The sequence below is a fragment of the Giraffa tippelskirchi genome, chromosome 1, assembly GCF_054371585.1.
Source record: "Giraffa tippelskirchi isolate mGirTip1 chromosome 1, T2T-mGirTip1v1.2.pri, whole genome shotgun sequence".
NCBI lineage: Eukaryota > Metazoa > Chordata > Mammalia > Artiodactyla > Giraffidae > Giraffa > Giraffa tippelskirchi.
Genome location: NC_137275.1, coordinates 27,585,866 through 27,611,832, shown reverse-complemented (window position 1 = coordinate 27,611,832; position 25,967 = coordinate 27,585,866). Strand labels below are relative to the sequence as shown.

The 25,967-nt window shown below is 35.6% G+C and overlaps 1 protein-coding gene and 1 long non-coding RNA gene across 23 annotated transcripts in view; both read right to left on the bottom strand.

Annotated features, from left to right (window-relative positions):
* Nucleotides 1-25,967, bottom strand: part of ANKRD17 (ankyrin repeat domain 17) — a 180,789-nt gene that overhangs the window by 70,482 nt on the left and 84,340 nt on the right. For 14 of the 22 annotated variants that reach the window (XM_081586770.1, XM_081586772.1, XM_081586781.1 and 11 more), the window contains 9 exons: nt 18,738-18,891; nt 13,647-13,803; nt 8,832-8,979; nt 8,431-8,578; nt 7,038-7,271; nt 4,352-4,446; nt 2,206-2,443; nt 1,149-1,340; nt 636-769 (listed from right to left, as the gene is read on the bottom strand). In XM_081586770.1, coding sequence (XP_081442896.1) covers nt 636-769; nt 1,149-1,340; nt 2,206-2,443; nt 4,352-4,446; nt 7,038-7,271; nt 8,431-8,578; nt 8,832-8,979; nt 13,647-13,803; nt 18,738-18,891 — 1,500 coding nt within the window. Of the gene's footprint in view, nt 1-635; nt 770-1,148; nt 1,341-2,205; nt 2,444-4,351; nt 4,447-7,037; nt 7,272-8,430; nt 8,579-8,827; nt 8,980-13,646; nt 13,804-18,737; nt 18,892-20,406; nt 21,630-25,967 lie in introns of those variants that run through there. The other 8 variants (XM_081586784.1, XM_081586786.1, XM_081586785.1 and 5 more) reach the window with 3 other exon arrangements.
* On the bottom strand, nt 10,213-12,854 carry LOC145544311 (uncharacterized). The gene is made up of 2 exons (XR_014081337.1): nt 11,176-12,854; nt 10,213-11,031 (listed from the first exon to the last, which is right to left on the bottom strand). It is a non-coding gene; the product is annotated as an uncharacterized LOC145544311 (long non-coding RNA).

The window sequence follows — 25,967 nt, the reverse complement described above, 5'->3', positions numbered from 1 at the left end:
GGCCTGTGCACCCTTGAGCCTGTGCTCCACAACAAGAGAAGCCACTGCAATGAGAAGCCCACGTACTGCATCTAGAGAGCACCCCCCACTTGCCGTAACTGGAAAAAGCCCAAGCAGCATAACTAGAAAAAGACCCAGCACAGCCAAAAAATTAAATAAATAAATCTTAAAAAAAAAAAAGTATCTGAGAGAAAATATTACTTATCTTTTAACTCCTTTATTTAATAATGCTTTGAATGGTACAGGTACAATTTATTTCCTAAACTACAGTGAAATGCCCCTAAGCAATATGTGCCTTTTTATGACAAATCAAAGAAACTTCTAAAAGTAGTTAAGCACCTAAAAGAAAATTTGTACTAATTATTACCATTAATTATTAACATATCAAACACAAAATTTTCCCTTTTTTGTAGGGGGAAAGGGGTAGTTGACTGGATATTGCTGCTAACAAGGAAATAAAATGGACACAAAACAGCGTAGGGGAAAAAATATGACTAAACGAATAAACAATGGTGAAAAGGTGAACATAAAATTAGAAGTAAAGAAATACCTTTTGTCTACAGTCTCCACAGGATTTTAAGTTAATTTCTTGTCTTACTTTTAAGTATTAAGATTTAGAAAGTGCCATGCCTTACCAGATCTGCTCCTGCCTGAAGTAAGACATCGGCTACATCAGTATGACCATTTTCACAGGCATACGTTAGTGCTGTATCCCCTGTTGCTGTTGTTGCATGAACATTAGCTCCTGCAGTGGTGTTAGACACACAGCCTTAACGAAAGAATCATAAGACACAAATGTGGATACTGAAATTTCTTTTAGAGAAGCCATATCGCCTCACATAACACAACATACACACGTTACACAACATAGCCTTATTTATTTCTAGAAATATAGAATATTGTCTGCATCTTTAAAAGCAAAAAAGAAAAAAAACTAGAAACAGGCTACTGCTTAAAATTAAAACTGTAGATACTTTGAACAGCAATAAGGTAAATTATTTACTCAGAATACACACAAAAATGCATCTTCTTGTTTTTCTACACATTCAGGGCATCATACATCAGAAAAGACTTAAATTTGCATTGTAACACTTTTACTTATATAAATCATGCAAAAAAAACAACCTCCCAAATGCAAAAATGCCTACCTGCAGCTAGTAAGTATTTAACTAACTCCAAATGACCCTCTTGAGCAGCTTCCATTAAAGGGGTAGAACACCCGAGTTCTATATCAGCTCCTGCCTTAATTAAAAAGTCTGCCACTTCCAGAAAGCCTCCACAGCAAGCCAAAGTCAAGGCAGTTTCTTGAGTTTCTTCTGTCTGTGCATTGATATTTGCTCCTAAAATAAAGATTCTAATTATTTAAAGAAAGTCATTAATTTCTCCCAGAGATAAGCAAAGTATGGTTATTTCCTAATAAACTATATTTCAAAAATGAACACTTATATCACTTTACTAAATGATGAAGTGCCTCTCCCCCCACTTCAAGAGGCAGTTAAAAATAAAGAAAACTATCAAAACCACATCCATGAGTCCATATTTGATATACACTGCTGGAATAAGATTCAGCCAGAAGGCGTTGATACAAGTCATGTGATTTAAGGACTTAGGAAAAATAAAACATAGTCCCTTGTTATAAAGATCCAAAATAATGATGGTAAAGATGTTGATGAAAATAACATATAATATTTAACATGCTATTATTTGTCAGGCAATATTTAATGCATTTTACATATTTTTATTAGCTCCATTTTTGCAGCTAAGGAAATGAGATTAATTAACTTGTCCAAGGTCACAACAACATTATCATCACTACTATCACCATCATCACAGCTAACGCTTAAGTGGCACAATATGACAAAAATGTCCTAAAAGCTTTATACACATCTATAAACTCTCACAATACTACTAGAGATGATAATTTTTAAGGCACAGAAAGTTAGAACTATACAACCTACAACCCTACCCCACCCCCAGCTCATTCTGTTTTTATTCGCACAGCACACAAAGGCTCTGAAAGCTCTTAAATATTAAAGAAGTATATTTAATTTTATTTAGCACAGTATGGGAGTTATTTTCAGAGCAAATAATTTACCACCTCATTATGAATCTACTGGAAAGATGAAATAATTAAATTCAACTTTATAAATTATCATCTTATATGTTACACATTTATGCCTTAGTATCTTGATTGGTATTGGTTACCTTGGCCTAAAAGTAAAGCCACCATTTCTTCATGTCCTTCACGAGCGGCTTCCATCAGTGGTGTATAGCCTTCATCATTGACTTCTTCCAGGCTAGCTCCTCTTTCAATAAGCAAAGCTGCAAGTTCCACGTGCCCACCACATGCAGCCAAAGTCAATGGTGATTCAAATGAATCAGCAGGCATGTTCACTTGGGCACCACTGTCAAGAAGCAACCTAGCTACTTCAACATGGCCATCCTGATTACAATGCAATTAAAAAAGTGAATCAGCACCATTAAAAAAAATCATTAAAAATACCTCTCAGATGCTATACAATGAAGTTCACTGATCTTAATTCAAATAAGAATTAATAAATCTACATTTAAGAGTTGAGTAAGCAAGTTGATTTATTTCTATTCCTTTAGTATTTATTGTAGTGCTAAATAGAGACAGGATATAAAATATGTAGAAAAATACTTCCAATTAAAAAACTTATTTACCATCAGGAAAAAAACACAGTTAAGTACACAAAACAAGAGATTACTGTGAGATAACATCAGTACTTCGTAGTATAAGCTTAAATGCTAAAAGGATAAAGTTTAGAAAGGGAAAAGTAGGATTTTCATAGGACCCTTAAGGACAAGCAAATTTCTGATTAGGTAGAAAAAGAAAAATGCAATACTTTTTACAGTGGGGGAATTCAGCATGATGTACTAGTGAAAGGGGAACACAATATGTACATGGTACTTTCTTTGTTGTTCACAATCAAATGCCAGTGAAAATTAAAAAAAGAAGTTCTCACTTAATATCTTCTGTCTCCTTTATCGGTCTCCCTTTCCCACAGGTTTCCTCCCTTTCCCACACTATTGGCAACTCCACGGCTCACTTTTCCATTCTTTCTTCTTTTGATATACTTTTCCCTTTTTCATTACCTCACAGATATTTCATCTTCTTTCGAACATGTCATGCCCATTTTTACCTTGGTACTTGCCATATTACACAACTTTAATGGTTTTATGACTTTTACTTACTTGCTGTTACCATGCTGTTCCTTGGCTCAGACTTTTCTTTCTCCATAAGCAGTCAACTCTTACATTTCCTTCAAAGTCCAGTTTAAAACCTCAGTCTCTTAGCAAGTCTCTAAACCTATGGCCCCTACTAATATCTTTCATTTGCTTATAACATTTAAATCCATTGCATGCAGAGTAGGTCCACAGAATATACCATTTGAATTATTTAATCTACATATAGGTTGTTTCTCTAGTGGGGGTGGCAAAACTGTTTTAAATTCCTTATCACGGGGATATTACTGAGCATTTTACACACTTTTGTCATTTAATCCTCAAAACAACCCTAGAGAAGGATATTATCCTTATTTTAACAGATGGGGAACTCTAAACCCTCCAAGAAAACCTGCTTGTTCAAAAGAATGATTTAACACTGGTATGGCAATAAGAAAAACAAAAATGGCTTAAATGGGTACTTAAAATATTTTTTAGATTACTAATTAAAATTTAATAATCATTCTCTGAAGGGAAGTGGAGACAAGAAACCAAATTGAGGTCATTTTATCTTTGGTATGTTTTCTCATAAATCTGTCTATAATGTTATTATGATACATTTCTGTGCCACAAGTCATAGACTGAAATACAAAAGTTTATGAGTACTATTATTATACATTCTCAAGAACAAACTAAAGTTCTTAAAAAAAGGAATTCGGGGTTGAGAAAAGACCACAATAGAGGAAGAATTATGTAACACAAACAATATTCTAATTTCAAATTTTTCATAAATTTTAAATTATGGGTTTGACAAACATGTTCACTTTGTATTACGTACATATGCTTGTGGATTTGATCTCATCTTTAACATCCTTGATCAATCTGTCAGAAAGTCATTTTCGCACCAATTATATAAAACCAGTCTAGTTATGTAAGACCAAGAAAATGAAGGTTGTGCTACAAAGCTTCAGAAAGCACTCTGATGAAAGTTAATTTTGTTCAACTGGTTCTGAAAACGACTGATAACTCAGATAGCTAAGGTTCTGATCCACGGTAAGTCATGATAAACAGAATCTTTGAATCCAGGGGGAAATGGCATTCACTATCTACTGGCTCTGTCTCTACCTAATATATAAATTTTAAGTATGTATTTCACCAATCTTACCATGCAAGCCTCCATTAAAGCAGTGTGCATTTCATCTGTTTTATGCTCTTGATCTGCGCCTGCTTCCAAAAGAAATCGCACCATCTCTAGATGTCCTAAACCGAAAGTTTATAAGATTACTTAAAAATATTTTATTACTCCAAAAAAGTAAAGTTATAATATTTTGAAAACTTGTATTTAACTTATAGCAATAAATATATCAGCAGAATACTAAAATCAGCTACAAGCCACCCTCGACTGCCCAACACAAATTATACAAGTAATCTGTGCTGTTCTACTCCTTACCCTTTTGCCCCAGAAAATGCTGTTACTAGAATCCTTGCTGCAGGTGAATAAGGTTGGCACTAAAATGCAACACCTGGAATATCCCCTCCACAACCTTGTTAAGCCCAGGCATGTAACAGTTATTTATACTATAGACTAAATTAGCTTTTGTGAACTGTAGCCTGGGATGAAAAATCACCAATGAAGTTATTTTTATGAGGCAATGAGCTTTAAGTTTCAATAACAAACTCACAGATGTTTTAGCAACAAGCTTTTTGTAAGTCGGAAACTGTATATATAAAAATATCCTTGAAACAACACCATTTATATTTATCCATTTAGATATTAACGTATATATATATAGACACATACATATATATTTACATAGTTTCAAATAAACCATAATCTTCAATTCACATAATGATTAACTTATGAGTAGTTACAAAGATTACCAATTATATTTTAAAAAGGACTTCAGATACCATGTAAGAAACAATAGAAAAGTTACTAATTTTTTCCCCAACTTTATCTGGAATGAGCTGCAGTCAATTCTCAATCAACTGGGAATGGAGGGAAGGAGTGGATAGCGGAATCATCGTTAAAACTAAATTAGCTTTGGTGAGTAAGTGTTGTATCTGCCATACCTTGTTTTTGCTGACAAACTATATTTCCTTCCTCTCTGTCATTCTCTCTGCCCAAAGAGCCACATCAATGTTTAGTCTTGGCCTGAAATCTATCCCTTCTCCATCTCCTCCATGTCAATTTGTATCCTAGGAGACCTCACGAGAAATAGAGGAAAGAGTGTGTGCACAGATCTGTGTGCACAGATCCCTGGAAGTAGCAGAAATGTTCTCCAGTATCTCAGTATCCAGCCTCTTTAATAAAAGCCTGCAAGTCCTAACCTCAGCAAGATGGGGCTACAAGCAAAGTAGAGAGGGAAGAGGAGTTATATATAACCCCATCTCAATGCTCACTGGCCAGCTGGCTTTCAGTGATAAAATGGAGCCAGTTTCGCTTTCAAACTATTTGAGAAAAGGTGAGAGGAAAGCCACCCAATCAGCCTGCCCTAGAGAGGCTGCCCCAAGGCTTAATTCCTCTCCTCACAATGAAGATCAACCCCTGCTTAACTACCAAACAGAAGTGGAGAACTAAGAGACCTCAGCTGGGCTTCCGAAGCACCCTTAATCTGAATTATCTGTAACACCAGATAATCAATAGTCCTTGGGAGCCTATTTTAACATTTAACTTAAATTTTAGTCATTTATTTGTATAAGGATTATTTTAGCCATGTTTTTAAGTGAAACTATTCCAAAAGATCTAACAAAACTTTGGCTGCTCTGAAATAGAAAAACAACATTGTGGCCAACACAACAATGAGGGAATCAAAGTCCTGGGTGCAAAATTTAAGGAGACATTCACTCACAAGCTAGTGGATGTGAAACTTCAGCCACCGAGAGTGACTGCTTCCTTAAATTTTGTACTTTGCCTTTCAAGAGCTTTTTCTTGATGCCTCCGGGTCAAAAATGTATCACCTATTGTATGATAGAAACAAGACACAGCTGCAGATGGTAGAAACACTGAACTGAATGGCCATGCACATATATTTCTTTTTGAGAAGTTTCTTCATTTATAGACATTTATCTGTCATAAAGGTTGATTCTGAAAAATGTATGGCTCTGTGGTTATTATTTTAGAATCCAGCATCTAAATCATTAGCTAGCTGAAAATTAAGTATTTATTCAGACAATTATCTTCACCCCCCAAATAAGATATTTTACTCTGTTATCATTATTTTCAGGTTGACTGATGTCACTTCGAAGACTGTGTTACTAACCCCTTTGTACAACTATATCTGGGCAGGTAGATTCAATTTCAACCAGCTCTTCCTTTATTACACGTGTTGATGATACTCTAAAAAATTGTTCTTTTGAATACAAACTCCCTCCACACCACTTATAATTTTTTTTCATATATCCTCCCTTTCTCTTCCATTTTTCTCCTTCTTCATGAGAAACAGCTTACATACCTTCTTGTTACTAAATCGTTTTAGCTTCCACTGCATTTACTTTAAATTTACAGGCTAAATACTTCTGAATTCAATAGGATTCTTTTGTGTAAACCAGGCAAAACACAAGCATAAACATTAAAAAGTACAATGCATATTAAAATTATGCTTCTGGTAAAAACTGGATCAATTACTATTTTTCATTGGCCATATTTATAATAATTAAATATTTTTAAATTATATAAACTTTACATACTAAAAACTTTTAACCTCTGAAATACTTTAAACACTTTTATTTATAACATACTACATACTATTACCATCTTTTATTTTTTAAGTGAATAACCATACTACATGAACTGTCATTTCATGAGTTTAAAAACTTCATTTTTTAAAAAAAAGTTTTCTTTACTGTACCTTTGTAACAAGCTAATGTAAGGGCACTCTCTTTAAATTCATTGGAATGCGTATTAATGCCAGCCCCATTTTCTAGCAGCAATCTGGCTACTTCCACATGTCCAGCACTTCCAGCTTCCATAAGAGGAGTATGACCATTTTCATTATGGTCCTCAATACTAGCACCGGATTCCAAGAGCACCTTTACAACATCTACATACCCTCCAGCACAAGCATATGTAAGTGCTGTATTGCCTATTTTAATGAAGAAAAATAAAGACATTCAGATAAAATAGCAAAATGAAACAGGTTTATTTAGTATCAAAGAGAAAACTGACATAGGAGACTATAAAACTTTAATAAATTTAGCTATTACACTTATACATATAATTCTTTTCTTTATTACATTTTATCTTACTAAAACCAATTCCTTACTTTTTCCATTTCAAAATCAGGGTTAAACACATGAGGAAAATCATATACACTTATCACAACTGTAGAATTATAAAAGAACTGAGCAATTATGAAACAAACTTTTCTCATGACAAAAAAGTCACATTCATTCTAACTTTAATCTGAGAAATGTTTCCCAAAGTGTATTTTTTCTTTAGATTGCAATTATTCATCATATATAGATATACCTCATACTGGTCCTTTTAATCACATGTTGCTTTTAATACAACTTTAAACATCAATTAACTGGTAGTCAAAGTTAAAATAATTTCAAAAACATTCCCTCTTAATGATAAAAATCTCCCATGTTAAGAGGGGGAAAAAAAGTTAAGGTCTGGGTAAAATAAGGATTTCTAAAACCTCCTCAAATCAGAACCTATAGATCTTTAAAATTATTTAAAATATTTAATAAATTTGAAAATCTTGCATGAAGGAAATGCACAAAATATATTTTCATATATTTTAGAGCTTTGATACAAATTAATGTATGCCCAAGTTTGAAAGAAAAAAAAATTGATTTAGGTTCACATTCTGTCTCTTGTGGAGCATAATGTCTTTGCTTTCCTCTAGGCCACAATTTAATAACACTAGACAATGACAGACCTACCTTCTGCTGCATATCCTTCTTGTTCTTCTCCCTATCTTCCCTTCCCTTCATCCCTGATAAATAGAAAACCTGGGTTTGGGAGGTGTAGCCCATACTTCTTTATTTCTAAGAAAATGGTCCTTCTAACCCAGTCAGTGTTTAATATAAAAGAACCAAGGCCAAGATAGCCCTCATACTCAAAACAGGAGAAATTTCATTCAAAACACATTGTATATACTTTAAGCCTAATGCACGGACGTACACAAATCTGCAGTATTGATAACTGCAAAAGCATCACTGATGAGCACTTTCATCTGAATTAATTACTAACAGAGGGTGTTAAGATTTAAATACTGAAAAAGAGGTATGCATAACCTGTTGAAGACTGTGCATTGACATCAGCTTTATGAGCTAGCAGCAACTTCACAATTTTGACATGTCCTCCATTAGCAGCAGCCATTAAGGGTGTAATGTCACCTTTGATCCCCCTATCTTCCACATTCGCATGCATTGCCAACAAAACCTTACAGAAGAAAAAGTTTAAAGGATATTAGAAAATTATATATTCATCAAAATTTCTTGAACATACATTTACGATAACACCTACCTAGTCATATTACAGAAAAAAGCCAATAAACAAAAAATGTATCTAACAAAACTATTTCTTGAAATGAGCCTGATGGTTGATTTCATTTTATTATTTCCTTAATACACAGACCAAGTTTTGACAAAACAAACAAAAAAAACCCTGTGAGCTTTATTTTGATAATACAAACCTGTGCAAGCTCATAATATCCAGCAGAACAAGCTAAACAAAGAAGGCTTTCCCCTTCCTCCGTATGTTCATTTACACTTCGCCCTTCAATGAGTAACTTTCGCACAGCATTTACATCTCCTTCTGAACAGGCTTCTGCCAAACTGCGGCTATTAGGAGAAGAATATTGTGACATCAGGATGTAAGAAAATAAAAAATTGCCTAGCATTAAGTATTGATTTTTGAAGTTAATCTGGACAGTAGCACTAAATAAGGATGATTATTTCAATATGACTCATAACAAAAAGAAAATAAAATGATTCAGTTCACTGAGTGGAGTGGGTAGCCATTCCCTTCTCCAGGGGATTTTCCCAATCCAGGGACTGAACCCAGGTCTCCCTCATTGCAGGCAGATTCTTTACCGTCTGAGCCACCAGGGAAGCCTGAGTTTTTAAAATCTACATATAAAAGTCACTCAATTAATGATCAACATTACAAACTGTTTTCAGTCATGTAACTGAAAGACAATCTTATTTACTATTTGCAGAGAAAAAAAAACCCAAAATTTAAAACATAAAATTGTATAGAAAATCACATGAAGAAAAATTTGAGTTACAACTATACTTCTGTTTGCACAGCTCAGCCACTAGAAAAATTTTATAAAATTTAATGAAATGGGTAAAATTTTCACTAATTATAAAGGCCTATCTGGGTTCTTCAATTAAGTAAAGGGAAATGAGACAGGAAAGTTTTGAGCATGTACTTTGGACTAATCTATAAATAACTGTGGTGCTGGAGAAGACTCTTGAGAGTCCCTTGGACTGCAAGATCAAACCAGTCAATACCAAAAGAAATCAGTCCAGAATATTCATTGGAAGGACTGATGCTGAAGCTAAAGTTCCAATACTTTGGCTACCTGATGTGAAGAGCCAAAGTATTTTCCCTGATGGCTGGGAAAAATTGAAGGCAGGAGGAGAAGGGGATGACAGAGGATGAGATGGTTGGCTGGCATCACCGACTCAACAGAAATGAGTTTGACCAAGCTCCGGGAGTTGGTGATAGACAGGGAAGCCCAGATGCTGCAGTCCATGGGGTCGCAAAGAGTCAGACATGAATGAGTGACTGAACTGAACTGATAAATAACTGATAAGCAGATTCTTTTTTTTTTTTAAGTGTTTACTTATACCATCACATTTTGGGGAAGTATATAAAGCATGCAGGTAAGGCAAAGGCTTAATTCAAGCAAAAAGGAGAGTCGAAGAAGTGGTAGAACAACAGAAAATCAGACTGAGAGTGTAAGTTTTTGCCCTGTAAATCGCCCGTAAGAATTACAATTATGGACATTTCTAAAGATTCTTTCACTTATAAATAAAATTCATTCTTAGCAAAACACTAAATCCAAGTTTCTTATTTTTCTCTTTATTTAAAATAAACCTCAGTTCTTACAACCTCTTATTAAAACATGGCCCTGTCACTTTAGGTACTAAAGGCATCCAAGGATAACCTCTTTTCCATACCCCTACTATCACTAGCACTCAGTTTCAACATCATCCTTGGCCATGATTATGGTAAAGTCTCCTAAGCAGTCTCCTTGCTTTTACCCCTGGCTCTTCTCCAGGCTCTTTCCAATGATGGCACCAGAGAGATCTTATTTAAAAAGGAAGTCGATCATGTCACTCTTCTGCTCAGAATCCTCCACTGGCCTCTATCCTTACTCAGAGTAAAAGTTAAATTCTTATCCTGTCCAGTGGGAGGATCTCATACTCCTTTTACTTCTCTGATTTCATCACCTACTATTCTCACTCTTACTCTTTCCACTTTAGCCAAGTTGGATTTCATGTTTTTCATTAAAAATGCTAGTTCAGCTGCAGGTCCAAGATTTATGTATCTGCTATCCCCCTGACAAGAGAACTTCTCTTAGGCACAGATCATTGCCTTATCTATTTCAAGCCTTTGCTAAAAAACCACCTTCTATGTGAGGATTTCCCTGATTACTCTTATTAAAAATACAACATGACCTCCAACCCAAACACTACCTTAGCACTTTCCCATTCAATGTTTTCTGCCTAAAGTCCCTCGTTAACTGTACTGACCCTTGCCAAAGTGAAAGTCTTGCTGCTGCTGCTGCTGCTAAGTCGCTTCATTCGTGTCCGACTCTGTGCGACCCCATAGACGGCAGCCCAGCAGGCTCCGCCATCCCTGGGATTCTCCAGGCAAGAATACTGGAGTGGGTTGCCATTTCCTTCTCCAGTGCATGAAAGGGAAAAGTGAAAGTGAAGTCGCTCAGTCGTGTCCGACTCTTAGCGACACCATGGACTGTAGCCTACCAGGCTCCTCCGTCCATAGGATTTTCCAGGCAAGAGTACTGGAGTGGGGTGCCATTGCCTTCTCCGGTGAAAGTCTTAAACAGCACTTAATAAGTTTCTCTCTTAATCTTGCATTTTACAGGCACTGACAGTCTGTAGATTCAGTGTTCTCTATCACCTTTAAGTAAGTTCAGGACAAATCCCTTCCACATGACATTTCCTGTAAAAAAACACACTCTTTTCTCCCTGTCAGGTGATCTCTTTCTTTCTTTTCCCCTCAGGCACAGATCCTCCTCTATTTTCCCATTTGAACTTTCACTCAATTTCCTTAAGTGTGTTAGCTTTAAAACAGCCTCTCAGGAACTACTCTAGCAACAGCTGAACTTCAGAACTTCCAAGCAAAATGTATGTTAAATCTGGCACATGGCTCCACACTTAACTGATGTAAAATCTGGGACATAGCATCACTGCACTCCCCTTCTTTCTCAAACTTTGTTGAACAAATATGACTGTCACAAACATGCTTTATTGTTTTGCTGATCACTTCTATTACTTTCAATGCCAAAGAATCAATGACTCTTTATTTTTCTTATTTCCCATTTGAACTATACTCTTCAAGGTGTTTAAAATCTCTTCTCTTGCCAGTCTCAGAACGCACCACATTAAAAACCATCTAGAGAATATCAATAATATTGTGGGCTAGTAAAATGAATGGTAACTAAGGAACAGAACCTGAGGTTAACTTGAGAGTCAATCAATGAGAAGGATGGTAAAATAAATGAATAAAAACTTAGATGAATGAAGACAGAGTTAAGAGAAACAGAAAATTCACACTCTTGCTGGTATTATATAACCTCTCCTTCAGTCTTAAAAATACTACTATACAAAAGACAGTTCTTGAATGTTATTTTTTATTCTCTAAATTCACACACAAAAGAATATTCCTATTTCCTCAACTGTTTAAAGGCAATGGCTAAAATGCAGTTGACCCCTGAACAACATGGGGGTGAGGGGTAACCACACTCCACTCAGTTGAAAATCTGCAAGTAACTTAATAGTTAGCCTTCCATATATGTAGTTCCTCTGTTATCTACAGTTCCTCTATATCTGTGTTTCTGTATCTATATATTCAACCAGCCACAGACTGTGCAGCAGTGTAGTATTTATTATCAAAAAAATCCTGTGCTGGGAGTTCCCTGGTGGTCTAGAAGTTAGGATTTGGCTTTCACTACCGTGGCCCGGGTTTAATCCCTAGTCAGGGAACTGAGATCCCACAAGCTCCGCAGTGCAGCCCAAAAAAGAAAGAAAAAAAAAACAAACCTGTGTATTAAATGGACCTGTGCAGTCAGACCTGTGTTGTTCAAGGTCAACTGTAAATAAAATGGCTTAATGGCTTCTTTTTAATTAAAGGGAAAAAAAGAAGCCTTTGAGGAATCAAGACAGTAACATGTTATTAATGGTTCTTTTCCAGCTGCTTCCCTGGCATTATATTTTTAACTATACTATCCATAATTGTTTTATATACAAGATGATGTGATTATTTTTTTTATTGCATAACATCATTAGAAAAACTTAAAAGGCCAAGTCACAAAATATTTACTGAGTTCTTAATAAATGTGAAGTATTATATAAAAGGAACTATAGGACATAGAAAGATAACATCCTTGAAACACAATCACATTCAAGTTATGGAAACTAGATCTACAACATTTTTGAACATTCAAAAACAAATAAAAACCATCCCTTCAAAATGGTCAGAACTATGCACATAAATGGAGAAGGAAATGGCAACCCACCCCAGTATTCTTGCCTGGAGAATCTTATGGACAGAGGAGCCTGGTAGGCTATAGTCCATGGGGTGGCAAGAGCCGGATACGACTTAGCGTCTAAACCACCACCACCACCATACACATGAAGTGGGCTTCCCTGGTGGCTCAGACCATAAAGAAACTGCCTGCAATGTAGATCAGGGTTTGATCCCTGTGTCGGAAAGATCCCCTGGAGAAGGGAATGGCAACCCACTCCAGTATTCCTGCCTGGAGAATTCCATGGATAGAAGATCTTGGTGGGCTACAGTTCATGGGATAACAAAGGTTGGGACATGACTGAGCAACTTTCACTTTTTTTTTTCTCATGCACATGAAGTAGAAAATGGTATGAATAATTAGAAGTCATTGACTTCTTTGTCAGGAAAACATTTAAAAAAAACAAAATCTAAATCAGCTAAAGGTCTTTTATAACATATTGGCTAAGAAGTCAGTTTTGAAGTCAGACAGATAGGGGTGTTCTGGCTCTGCTACTTGTTATTTATTTGATCTTGATTAAGTTACTTCTTTTCAGCTTTTCATAAGTAAAATGGAAATAAAAATAAAATCTATACCTAAGGCTTTTTGGAGTATAAGCAAGGTATCACATGTAAAGTGGTTATTTAGTATGGTGTCAGGCACAAAACATATGCTCAGTAAATGTTAGCTATTTTTATTATCTTTAAGAAAATATTTTTACACTGATCACAGTAGAAATATACTTACTTGTCCGACTGCCCTGCATTTGCTGTGCTTTCAGCTCTCATACGAGTAAGTGCAGCAGCAGCTTCATCCAACGCGCAACTAACAGACGACGTCAACCTCCGAAGCACTTCAGGATCTGCAAAGGCTTTACCATCAGCCGTAGATAATTTGCCTATTCCTATTACATTATTTTCACACCAATTTGGATATACCCAAAAGGAGAAACAAAGCAAAATTCAAGTTACTTAACTATTTATGTTAACTTCCAAATGATATATTGGACAGCTATATATTGCCTGGCCAGAATCTTTTGGGAAAACACTATTCTCCAACTGTCTAATAATCTTACTCCTTCTATGTGGTCCATATGTGCTGAACTCTGTGACTCTCTGGTTCTAGAAATGGGTCACTGGTATATGCTGGAACAACTGGGTATCCATAGAGGTTTGCTATACATTAGAAGAAGAACCTATGTCTAAAGGTTGCCAAATTGCCAAGTGCTATTTAGCCACTTTTATCACCACAAGGAGAAAAAGACTATCCGAAATAAGTCAACATAGGGGAGAGCAGAGAAATACAAAGGAGATATTACTGATAAAGTTATATTTGATTCATTGATTCTAGCAGTGTCAGAAGCTAGCACCAACCCCATACTTTTGGTATATGGTCACTTCAGCTTAAGAATATTTAGTCGGGCTACTACCACTTATGACCAAAAAATGGCCTGAAAAGACATTACAGGCTACATAAAAGATAACCTACCTGTGAGTATCTATTTGCTTCAAATTACAACTATAACTTATTAAACACACCCGAAATCATGTCTAAAAGCATCATGTCTATAAAAGACATTTAGAATAGCAAATTTTTAAAAAAAATTTCAAAAGCAGAAATGGTTAGTTACCATGTACATGAGACATAACTTGTTGCTATTCTAGATATTACTATAAAGCAAGCTGATCTCTAACTTTTACTATTCCAACTCAGTGGTGTTTAAAACAGGCTGCCCCTCAGTGAAGCCTTTCAAGAGTTCAAATGTTGAGCTACCCTATATCTAAAGATATAATTCAGGTAAAAGTGAGGCCTAGGGATCAACATATTTTAAAAACTCTAAGGAGATGCTGATGTACAGCCAAGATTTAAGAACCTTTGCTCTAACTTGAAGATAAAATATCTAATGTGATAAGGGATATTAAGGAACCCCACTACTTAACACATTGTTCATAAACAAGAAGCATTACTATCATTTGGGAGTTTGTTAGAAATGCAGAATCTCAGAACCCAAAATTACCAACTGATAACCTACATTTTTAAAGAAGACCCCCAAGTGATTCAAATATAATTATACATTTTAAAACAAACTATTTAACTAAGACAAAGACCAAAAAGATCTCCCAAATGATGACAATAAACATATTTGAGCAGATTTCTTTTAATAGTGGAAGAGCTCAAAAATATCATATAAGTTTGTGTTTGAAGTTTATAAAAAGTTTATATGCACTTGCTTTTCTTTCTGAAAAATTCAAGATATGAAATATAACATCTTATGGAATAAATCTGGCAAGAAGCCTTTCTGATTTTAGATGTAACAAATGTAAGGAGCAATCAAATTTAGTGTCTGCTACAATCAAGATGTACAAAGAATAAAAAGAGTCTTGGTTTGATAAGACAGATACCTACTGTATAATTCCTATTACTAATATCAAAAGCCAGCTATAGTCTAAACCTGCTAAAGTAGTATTTAGTCAATAAGACATCTGTGGTTAGTTAAATATCCTAACATTATTAAGACCAAGCTTACAGATGCATTCTCACAGGAGAGAATTAGAGCCAATATTTTAGCCAGCTCTCACTGGCTATTTAACAATGTTTTGTCATTGACAGCAACAGAACCATTAAACAAGAGAGTACATCTGGATCAGTAGAAAGTAATTCCCATTTTAAGAAGAAATAACATTGAAAACAAAATATTCTATATTAAATTTTTATGATCTTCTTTTATCTTCATAAGATATCTATTTTATAAAAATAACTAGGAAGTAATCTAAGAAATACATAGTAACCTTTCAAATAAATAGTGATTGAAAATTAATCTCACTATTCTGGATTACTGTGATCTTTTTTACTAGTCTTATTCAATTATTAGATATTAATCAGTTGAGATCAAATAAAAGATACATGACCAGATTATTTTTTCCAAGTTAAGACATTTAATCAATTGAACAATAGAACCATATAACTTCAGAGAAAAGGTGAATTAGAAGATTAGATTTCTTATTTCAAGATTATTTTAAGACAATTATTTCCACCCTTTTTCTTCTTAGAACTTACTCAAAGGAAAACTAAAATACAACAGGAACTTTTTTATCTTTGATAAAACTAGAAGAAATCTGTAAATCAAAGCTAATATTAATGAATACAAAGTAAAGAGGAGATGTAACTGACTTGGCAAAACAAAGTAAGCAGAACCATAGATAATCAAGAGAAACAAGGTGATCGGCCCTGTAGCTATATACAGGTTCCAGGTACAGGGGTGAGGTCTGGGTTGGAAAACAGATAGACTGGCTGAACACCTATGAGGAGCATTTAGACATTTAAGACTCCATCCACAAACTGCACAGCAGATGACTGTTCTCTAAACAAACTAAACTAGAAAGACCCTGGGCTAGGACACATCAAGTATAGATGAAGAAGAGATAATACTAAATTGAAAATGAGGATCAGATGAGCATATACATGATAAACAGTGAGATCCTTGGCCCCCTTTCTACTCTCAGCTCTCAAAACGTTGGCAGCCAGCATTTCTAATTCACTAGACAAAAATGTGTATGTGTTGTGTGTTAGTTGCTCAGTCACGTCCGACTCTTGGACTGTAGCCCACCAGGCTCCACTGTCCATGGGATTCTCCAGGCAAGAATACTAGAGTGGGTTGCCATTCCCTTCTCCAGGGGATCTTCCCGACCCAGGGATCAAACTCAAGTCTCCTGCATTGCAAGCAGCTTCTTTACCATCTAAGACACCAGGGAAACCTAGACAAAAACAGGCAAGAAATTAAACAGCCACAGAGAAAAGACTTAAAGATATTGACATTTGGGGTTTCAAAGAAATGGAGTGGCTTCTGTACAATCACTGGTATACTAGGGATTCTAAAATGTTCCCAAGATTACCCAGCTCTGGTGTATACACTATATATAATCTTTGGGACTGTGAATTTGACAGACTTTTATCCTCATGATTAGCTTACCTGATAGCTCAATTGGTAAAGAATCCACCTGCAATGCAGGAGACCCCGGTTTCATTCCTGAATTGGGAAGATCCACTAGAGAAGGGATAGGCTACTCACTCCAGTATTCTTGGGCTTCTCTTGTGGCTCAGCTGGTAAAGAATCCACCTCCAATGTGGGAGACCTGGGTTTGATCCCTGGTTGGGAAGATTCCCTGGAGAAGGGAAAGGCTACCCACTCCAGTATTCTGGCCTGGAGAATTTCATGAACTGCATAGTCCATGGGGTTGCAAAGAGTCAACATGACCGAGCGACTTTCACTTTCACTTTTCCCATGGAATAGCTGACCTAAAGATAAGAAGGTTATCTGGGTGGGCCTGACCCTATCAAACATGACCCCAGGAAGAACAAAGAAATTTCTATGGCTGGCTGGAGAAAAGAAGTCAGAGATTCAAAGCACAAGGATTCTACATGCCATGCTGATATGAAGATGAAGGAAATGTGGACAGTCTCAAACAGGTTTGCTATACAGGACAGCAGTTCCAGTTGACAGTCTGTACGAATATCAAGATCTCAGTCCCACAATTCCAAGGAACTGAATTCTGCTACCGACATAATAAACTTGGAAGTGAATTTTTTTCTACAGCCTATAGAGGAGAACTCAGCTTAGCTGATATCTTGATTGTTAGCTACTATAAAGAAAATGGGAAAAAAATGGGAATAAACACAAAGATGAGAAAAAGCAACTATTAGCATTCTATAAAAAGGAATTCTACCTCCAAAGATAGCTCCTTTCAGCTGAAGTCTACTTTCATGTAGGATCTTTAAACCTGGTTTTGCCTCTTTGGACAAGAGAAAACAAACAGCTCTCTTGTATTCAATTCCAGTCTCTTCATCTTCAGGAGAATCATTCCCTGTTACTCTTATGACATATTTTTAAATAATTTCACAATTTTCATTTCCCTCACTTTACAAGGTTTTAAAAAACAGTGTATGACCCAAAAAGTGGAAGGAATTATTCACAGTCAATTCTTATTATTCATGGTAATTATGTTCTGTAAAATCACTGGGAACACTCAATTAATGAATACTTAACGACTCCTCCAAGAGGAAATATAGAGCTAGGTGCCTGAAAGACTCTGGCCTGAGCATCTGCATTAACCAGTCAATACATAGGCTTGTTTCATGTGTGTTTTTAATATATTATACTTGATTCTTTAACATTGAACTCACAGGCAACAGCACTGTAACTCGAGCTGAAAAGGCTTATCTAAGACACCTATTTTCTCCACAAGGCACATCACAGCCTGCTTACATTTAGGAACACTAGAGAGCACTTCAGCATTATACTTGGGAGCCATTTTAAACAGTGAAATTACCAACAAAAGGCACAAAAATGTGGAAAATGTAACTCAAAGTAGATTGTGGAAAGGACACTTGATTATGAGAGCTGACACAAGAAGGCAGAGAGCATCATGTCAGCAGAAAACATGCACACAGAACAACTCAAAACTTTCACTGTTCTGTACATTTCTATGGAAGACAGACAGTGATGGGAGTATTAATATGGGGATATAAATACATTTTATAAAGTGGATGAATTTGCAAAAATGGAATTCAAGATGAATATAAACTGACCGTATATGAAGTATATGACCGTATCTGAAGGCTCTGTTTATAAGGTTTACAGTAATCTGTCAATTGTATTCTGGCAATGAAAACGTGTTTTCATGAAATGTTCCATGTAATTCTCCAGAAAGTAATCCTTAACTTTTATGAAGTCTTTATAAATATCTAAGATCATATTTATAATAACTAGAATTTTTAAGAGTCATATGAACTTTGGAAAATTAGGTAGGCTTATTATATATGTAGAGTTTGCAGACTTACCTGCAGCTTCTAGTAAAGCTTCCAGTCTAGCTTGTGTTTCTGGATCTACTGTCCTGAGGTCTGCACCATCAGCAGTACCTGACAAAAGTAACTTGGAAGCCGTTTCCAGCATTGGATTTTCCAAATCATCTTGATCCAAAATGAAAGACTCCACCTAGAAAATAAATACCAAAAATGGAAGGAAGGGAGAAATGAAAGGAGAAAAGGAAATTGGGAAGAGAAATAAACAGAAGAAAAAGGAAGAAGAGAGAAAAATATTTTAACGTCAGTATCAATGATAAATACAATGCAATCCTAAATAATTTCAATGGAATATATAAGCCCACAGTTCAAAGTAGAAAATTAAATCTGTAGAATATTTTAACAATGTATTATTCATATCATATGTAATCTTATTTGTTTTTCTTACTGAAATCATAGGTGTTCGTCTCTTTTCATGGGGGAAGGGTAGCAGATGAGGGAGGTTATGATGTTAATACTTAGAAATGTTTGACTTCGGTAGAAGACTTACATCAGCGGTTCTCAAATCTTTTGTTCTCAGGACACGCTTATACACCTATGAAGTACTGTGCTGCTCCCAAAGACTTCCCTTAAGGGTTATATTTACTAATATTTACCGAATTCAAAATCAAACTACAATATCAAAGTGTTAGTTGCTTCAGTCGTGTCTGACTTTGCGACCCCATGGACTGTAGCCTGCCAGGCTCCTCTGTCCATGGGATTCTCCAGGCAAGAATACTAGAGTGTGTTGCCATTTCCTTCTCCAACAATACCAAAAATCACATCATTAATATCACTACTGGTTTCATTACAAAAGTTTTTAAGTACTGCAAAGCTGTGAAGCTCAGGCAAATAAAATTTCTGAAATTCTAATTTGTGCCTGAAAGCTTAATTTTATCACTAATAACAAATACTGACTGCTTCCCTTAAAGTGACAGGCTCACTTCAATCATTTTTGAGAACATTTGCCAAATGTCTTAAGTTTGATAGACATAGTGTGTCTGTCAGTGATAGTGCTTTATGTGTACTTCCCATTTTATCACATAGTAACATTAAAAGGATATGTAATCATATATGGAGATTTCAAAAAATTAATATTTACTGCTTTATCAAGATTATTCTTCAGGTGAAACTGGCTTTTTACTTTTTTAACTCTGAGTATATGGCAATGATAAATACAATGATACTAGCACAATTTGATGCCATGGCCTTAAGAAGCCAGCAATTTTACCTACCATTGCTTTTGTATCATCAGTGCAAATACATCAACCCAGTAAAAAGGTAAGTAACATATTAGTATAGTGATGAAAACAATTTTGATCTTTTGAACATCCTGAAATGATTTCTGAGAACTTGAGAGAGCTGCAGATCATACAGTGAGAACCACTAATACAGTAACATATACCAGACTCAATGAAAAGAAATGTAAAGAATTAGAAATAGCAGCTCTTAAGACTTTTAAGGGAAAAGTTTTATTTTGACATCCCTTGTCATAGTGCTATGTACGAATAGGTAGAAAGATGTATTTTTTTTTTTTAGTTTGCTGATAAAAAGGTGATAGTTATTATATAAAATATCACTAACATGATTGGGTAAAATTTATCTCATAAGTTTAAAGTACTTTTAACACTGTAATAACTAAAATGAAATAAATTCTTAACCAACATACCATCAGTAATTCTGTATCATTCCATCTTTGAAAATCACCTGTTTAGCAATCAGACATAAATCCTATTTTTAATCTATATATATTTAATACTGAATGTTAAATTTGGGGGAGATAATGTTTCTTTCAAAATTTCCCTTAAGCTAATGCAGTTTAATATGAAATAATATTTCATATTTCTAATATTTCAAATATAATACACAGAGAATATTCTGAAAATAATCTCTAAATCTTTGAAAATTTTCCAAAACTTTGTATATTAACTTTAAAAATCTATAACAACTGCTAAGATGGGTAGGAGATTAAAAAAACAATTTTTTTTAAATAAACTTTAAATTATTTCTAAAGGAAGCAGTGAAAGCCTAAGTGTTATATATTAGGAAGTGGACTTTCCACCATGGTTTGGTCATAGAAATATGTGATTCAAAATTATAGCATGGTAAAAACTATGTCTTTCTATCTTTAACCATGGTTCAGAATATGAGTCTTTCTAGAGAAAACATTGCATCCCAACGATATTTTCTCTGTTAAAGTATCTACAGGTTTTCAGTACACTAGAAGACAAAAAAAAAAGAGTAAATAACCATGAAAAAAATGTACATAGGTAAAATGAACAGATGAAAAATTAAATATTTCAAATTTAATGTTTTAGAAAACAAAGGGTATTAAAGAGCAGTGAAAGTGTGTTAGTCAGTCAGTTGTGTCTGACTTGGTGACGCCATGAACTGTAGCCTGCCAGGCTCCTCTGTCCATGGAATTCTCTAGGCAAGAATACTGAATTGGGTACCCATTCCCTCTTCCAGGGGATCTTTGTGACCCAGGGATCAAACCTGGGTCTCCTGCATTGCAGGCAGATTCTTTACCAGCTGAGGCAAAGAGCAGTGCAGAATGCCAAACCAAAAGTACAGAGCAAAGGTACTAAAACTGTTCAAAGGAGACAATGCATGCAAAAAAAATAAAAAGGGATTTTGACCAAAATAACTAATTGGTATAAGAAAAAAGGAGAAGAAGGAATACAGTATTGGTAGGCAAGCATAAAATTTCTACATGCTAGAATATAGGGTTTACTATAGGCAAAGTCAGAAAGCTACAAATTAGATCATGCTGCTATGTCGCTTCAGTCGTGTCCGACTCTGTGCGACCCCACAGACGGCAGCCCACCAGGCTCCGCCATCCCTGGGATTCTCCAGGCAAGAATACTGGAGTGGGTTGCCATTTCCTTCTCCAATGCATGCAAGTGAAAAGTGAAAGTGAAGTTGCTCAGCCGTGTCCGACTCAGTGACCCCATGGATTGCAGCCCTCCAGGCTCCTCCGTCCCTGGGATTTTCCAGGCAAGAGTACTGGAGTGGGTTGCCATTGCCTTCTCCAAAATTAGATCATAGAAGGTATTAAATCTCAGTCAAAAGCAATTTCCTGATATAAGGTCCTCTTACTCCACACCACATCTTAACTAAGTCTGGTGAAAATTTACTAAGAAAAATACACCTCAATCTTTTCATGAGGCATACAAAGTGCAGAAATATGTTTTGTTAAATCAATTCCATGAAAGTTCTTTTTTTGGCTATGCATCTTGAAGGGTCTTAATTCCCCCGCCTAAGAATTGAATCTGTGCACTTAGCAGTGAAAGCGAGGAGTACTAACCACTGGATCCTAAGAAAATTTCCATCCATAAAAGTTCTTACAGGGATTTCCCTGGTGGTCCAGTGGTTAAAAATCCCACCTTCCAACACAGGGGACTCGATCCCTGGTTGGGGAACTAAAATCCCACATACCAAAGAACGAGGGGTACCTAAGCCCTAGCCACTGGAACTACTGAGTCCATACGCCACAACTAGAGAGAAGCCTGTGTGCCACAATGAAGAGCCCACAAGCCGCAGCTAAGACCCCACACAGCCAAACAGCTAAATCAATGCTTCTGAAAGCTCTTATATTGATTTTTAAAGCCCACTATTTTTTGTTGTTGTTTAGTCACTAAGTTATGTCTGACTCTTTTGCGACCCATGGACTTGTAGCCCTTTAGGCTCCTCTGTCCATGGGCTTTTCCCAGGCAAGAATACTGGAGTGGGTTGCCATTTTCTCCTCCAAGGGATCTTCCCAACCCAGGGATCCAGCCTCGACTCTTGCTTGGCAGGCGGATTCTTAACCACTGAGCCACCTGGGAAACCCCCACTATTTTTACTATGTGAAGAACCTGATATTTTAAAAAACAGTAGATTCAAATGCCTATGAAATTCCCTATAAAGATTTTTTTTAAAGGCATACAATGAAAGAAAAGAACAGGAATGGATGTCTATTATATCCTGCCCTACCTTCCAGTTTATGAAGAAGAAACTAATTTCAAGGATACCATCAGGATCTAAAGACCTAGGTACCATTACCGCTTCATTTGCTACCTATGAGAGCTAAGGAAGTTATCGCATCCATCTCTAAATGCTTATTCTGCACAATTTTGTCATAAATTTTTCACATGACTAATTTTATATATATATATATATAGAGAGAGAGAGAGAGAGAGAGAGAGTCAGAGTCTATCTAAACTCCATGGAAATAGGGAATTTGTTTGGAGCGCTGGTATGGAGCCACTAAAATGATGCCTATCTCATTGTGAGGACTCAAATAATTCTTGAATAAATAAGAGATGATTTGAGGCTCCTTTCTTTTCAGATTCTAAAAGGTTGTAGTGTATTTGGAGAAGGGAGAAGTAGTTATTTAAAGGTATATTTTCTAGATATAGAAAAGTCAAGTATTAGGTAGCAGGTATGGCAAAATGCTATATTCATTGATATATTAAACACACTTTTATTACAGTCTTTGAGTAAGAGATACGGCTGTTTATTACTATCAGATGTGTAAAATTAAGCCTTTTATCTAGGAACTTACTTCTCTAATGTGAGAATGAAAGTATACAATAACAATAATACAGAGTATAAGTGCATAAGAGAAAAAAAAGAGTCACAGGAGTTCTGAAGAGGAAGTAGAAGACAACTCCTTGCTTTAACACCAATTCCTCTTTTCCTACCTGAAAAGATTGTTGAATGACATTATAAAACATGTAGATATAAGGAGATACAGTCACAAAAATACAAAAATAAGCAACTCTTTATTCAAATGTCACCTAAGTTATGGGCATACACCTCCTTAATATGCCCGTAGCTAAGGAAACTCAGATTAAAAACCAAAATACAATTAGGCTAGATTCAAACCTAACTCATTTTTATCATATTATTTCTATAGAAAAAATTCATTTTCAATCACAGCTAAGTTCTGGAACACTAAAAATGGTTTGAATAATAAATTCACACAAATATTCTGAAACTCCTTAGATGAAATGTATAAATAACTTTCATGAAGAGGGGAGAGACAGAAGGAAATGAATGTCCTTATTAAATTCATTCTTCCCTAAAGAAAATAATCTGTCAAAGTTATCGATATTCAAAGCATAATAATTTAAATTATATCTAAACTACTTTGGATTTGCGGTTTTGACTAGCTGGATATTTTATAAAATGGTGTATGCGCATCAAATTCTTGTCTAATGCAAAGAACAAAATGCACAAGTCTTAGAAATCACTATCAAAATGCAAGTCTTAGAAATCACCATCAAAATGCAAGAGTCTTAAAAATCACCAGGTTCAGTTTATTGCTACAGATGAGAAAACAGAAGCACAGGATCCGTATTTAAACAGCAAGTTTCTAAACATCTAACACCAAGAGATTAGTTATACAGTTAACAAGTTCCAATATTCTTTCCACCAGTAAAAGAGGCTGTTGTTTCACTTTGCTCTAGAAAACCTAACTTTAAATTCTGTATTTAATGGATTAAGCTGCCATTATCTGAATCCAATGTTTAATTACAAAATTGAGACAACTAAACATTATATGCCCCTGATTTATGTAACATAAAATACACAGTACCTCCTATGAAGTACTGTTGCCTCCTTGAATTAACTTCTAGTTTATAAAAATTATTAAGGCAAGTATCTGGAACAAACTAAATTGGGGCTTCTCAATCTTGGCACCGCCGACATTATGAGCCGGGTAACTCTTGGTTGCTGGGAGCTGTCCTAACGCTTCAGGGTGTTTAGCAGCATCCCTGGCCGCTAACCACTAGATGCCAGTAGCAACCCTGTCACAGGCTGTGACACCAAAAGTGTCTCCAGACCTCCCCAATGTCCCCTTGGAGGATGTAACAGAAACAAAAAATTCTAGGGATGGGAAGTTGAGAACCACTGAGTTAAACATAAGCAAACAGAAACAACTAAAATATAGAATATGTTTTAAAAGAGAGAGAAAGACAGTAAAAGGGAAGAACTGTTCTAAATTAGAGACATTCCAGAGACATAACCAGTAAAATAATAGAGACCTTACTTGAAATTTTCAAGGCAAATGAAGAAATCTGAATATGAGTTGTGTATTAAATAGTATAAAGGAATCACTCTGGTTAGGTAAGAAACTGCCCTTATATTTTAGAGATGCATGCTGGGAGTATACAGAAATACTGTCAGGAATTTGCCATAAAATATTTCAGGAAAACAAAAGTTGTGTAGCAAATTCTTGATAATGCTAAATCTGAAAAGGAGATTTACAGAGGTTTTATTTCACTAGTCTGTATACTTTTGTGTACATTAAATCCTTTTAGTTTTTAAAGTTTCAGGGTGATGTTTTACTACAGATGTTGCTTTTGTTTAAAAAAAACTACTTAACAGTAATACTATCCAATTAACAAGCTATTTTTTACTTTCTCCTCAAAATAAACTGAACACAAATGCTTAACAATAAAAGCCAAAGTCTTTTTAACAATGGTCAGAGGTGAATGAATTTGTTAATGCTATTAAAGGAAGTCCTAATCCTTGAATACTCAAAACACAAAGTCACGAGAAAATATGGAAATAAAGGGTTATCTGGACCAATTGTGAACATTAGCAAAACATTTCAAACTAACTCCTCTTCAGAACAAATATATTATCACTGCTATATTAGAGAAGAGCAGTCCATTTTATAGTGTAATAAATTAGTATTCACACCAAAGAATAAAGTGAAAGTGAAAGTGTTAGTCCCTCAGCGGTGCCTGACTCTTTGTGATACCATGGACTGTATAGCCCACCAGGCCCCTTTGTCCATGAAATTCTCTGGGCAAGAATATTGGAGTGGGTTGCCATTCCCTTCTGCAAGGGAACTTCCCAACTCAAAAATTGAACCCAGGTCTCCAGCATTGTAGGCAGATTCTTTACCATCTGAGTCACCAGGGAAGCCAAAGAATAAGGATATAGTATATCCTGATTAACTGCTGCTACTGCTGCTAAGTCGCTTCAGTCGTCCGACTCTGTGCGACCCCATAGACAGCAGCCCACCAGGCTCCCCCGTCCCTGGGATTCTCCAGGCAAGAACACTGGAGTGGGTTGCCATTTCCTTCTCCATCTGATTAACTAGACATCATATTTACAAATTCCATTCAATTTAACAAATATTCACTGCCAATTACATACTATGCGCAAAGTAGTAGGACAGCCAAGGGAGAATGGTAATACAAAATGATTTTTTTAATAATCAATGCCTCCCACAAA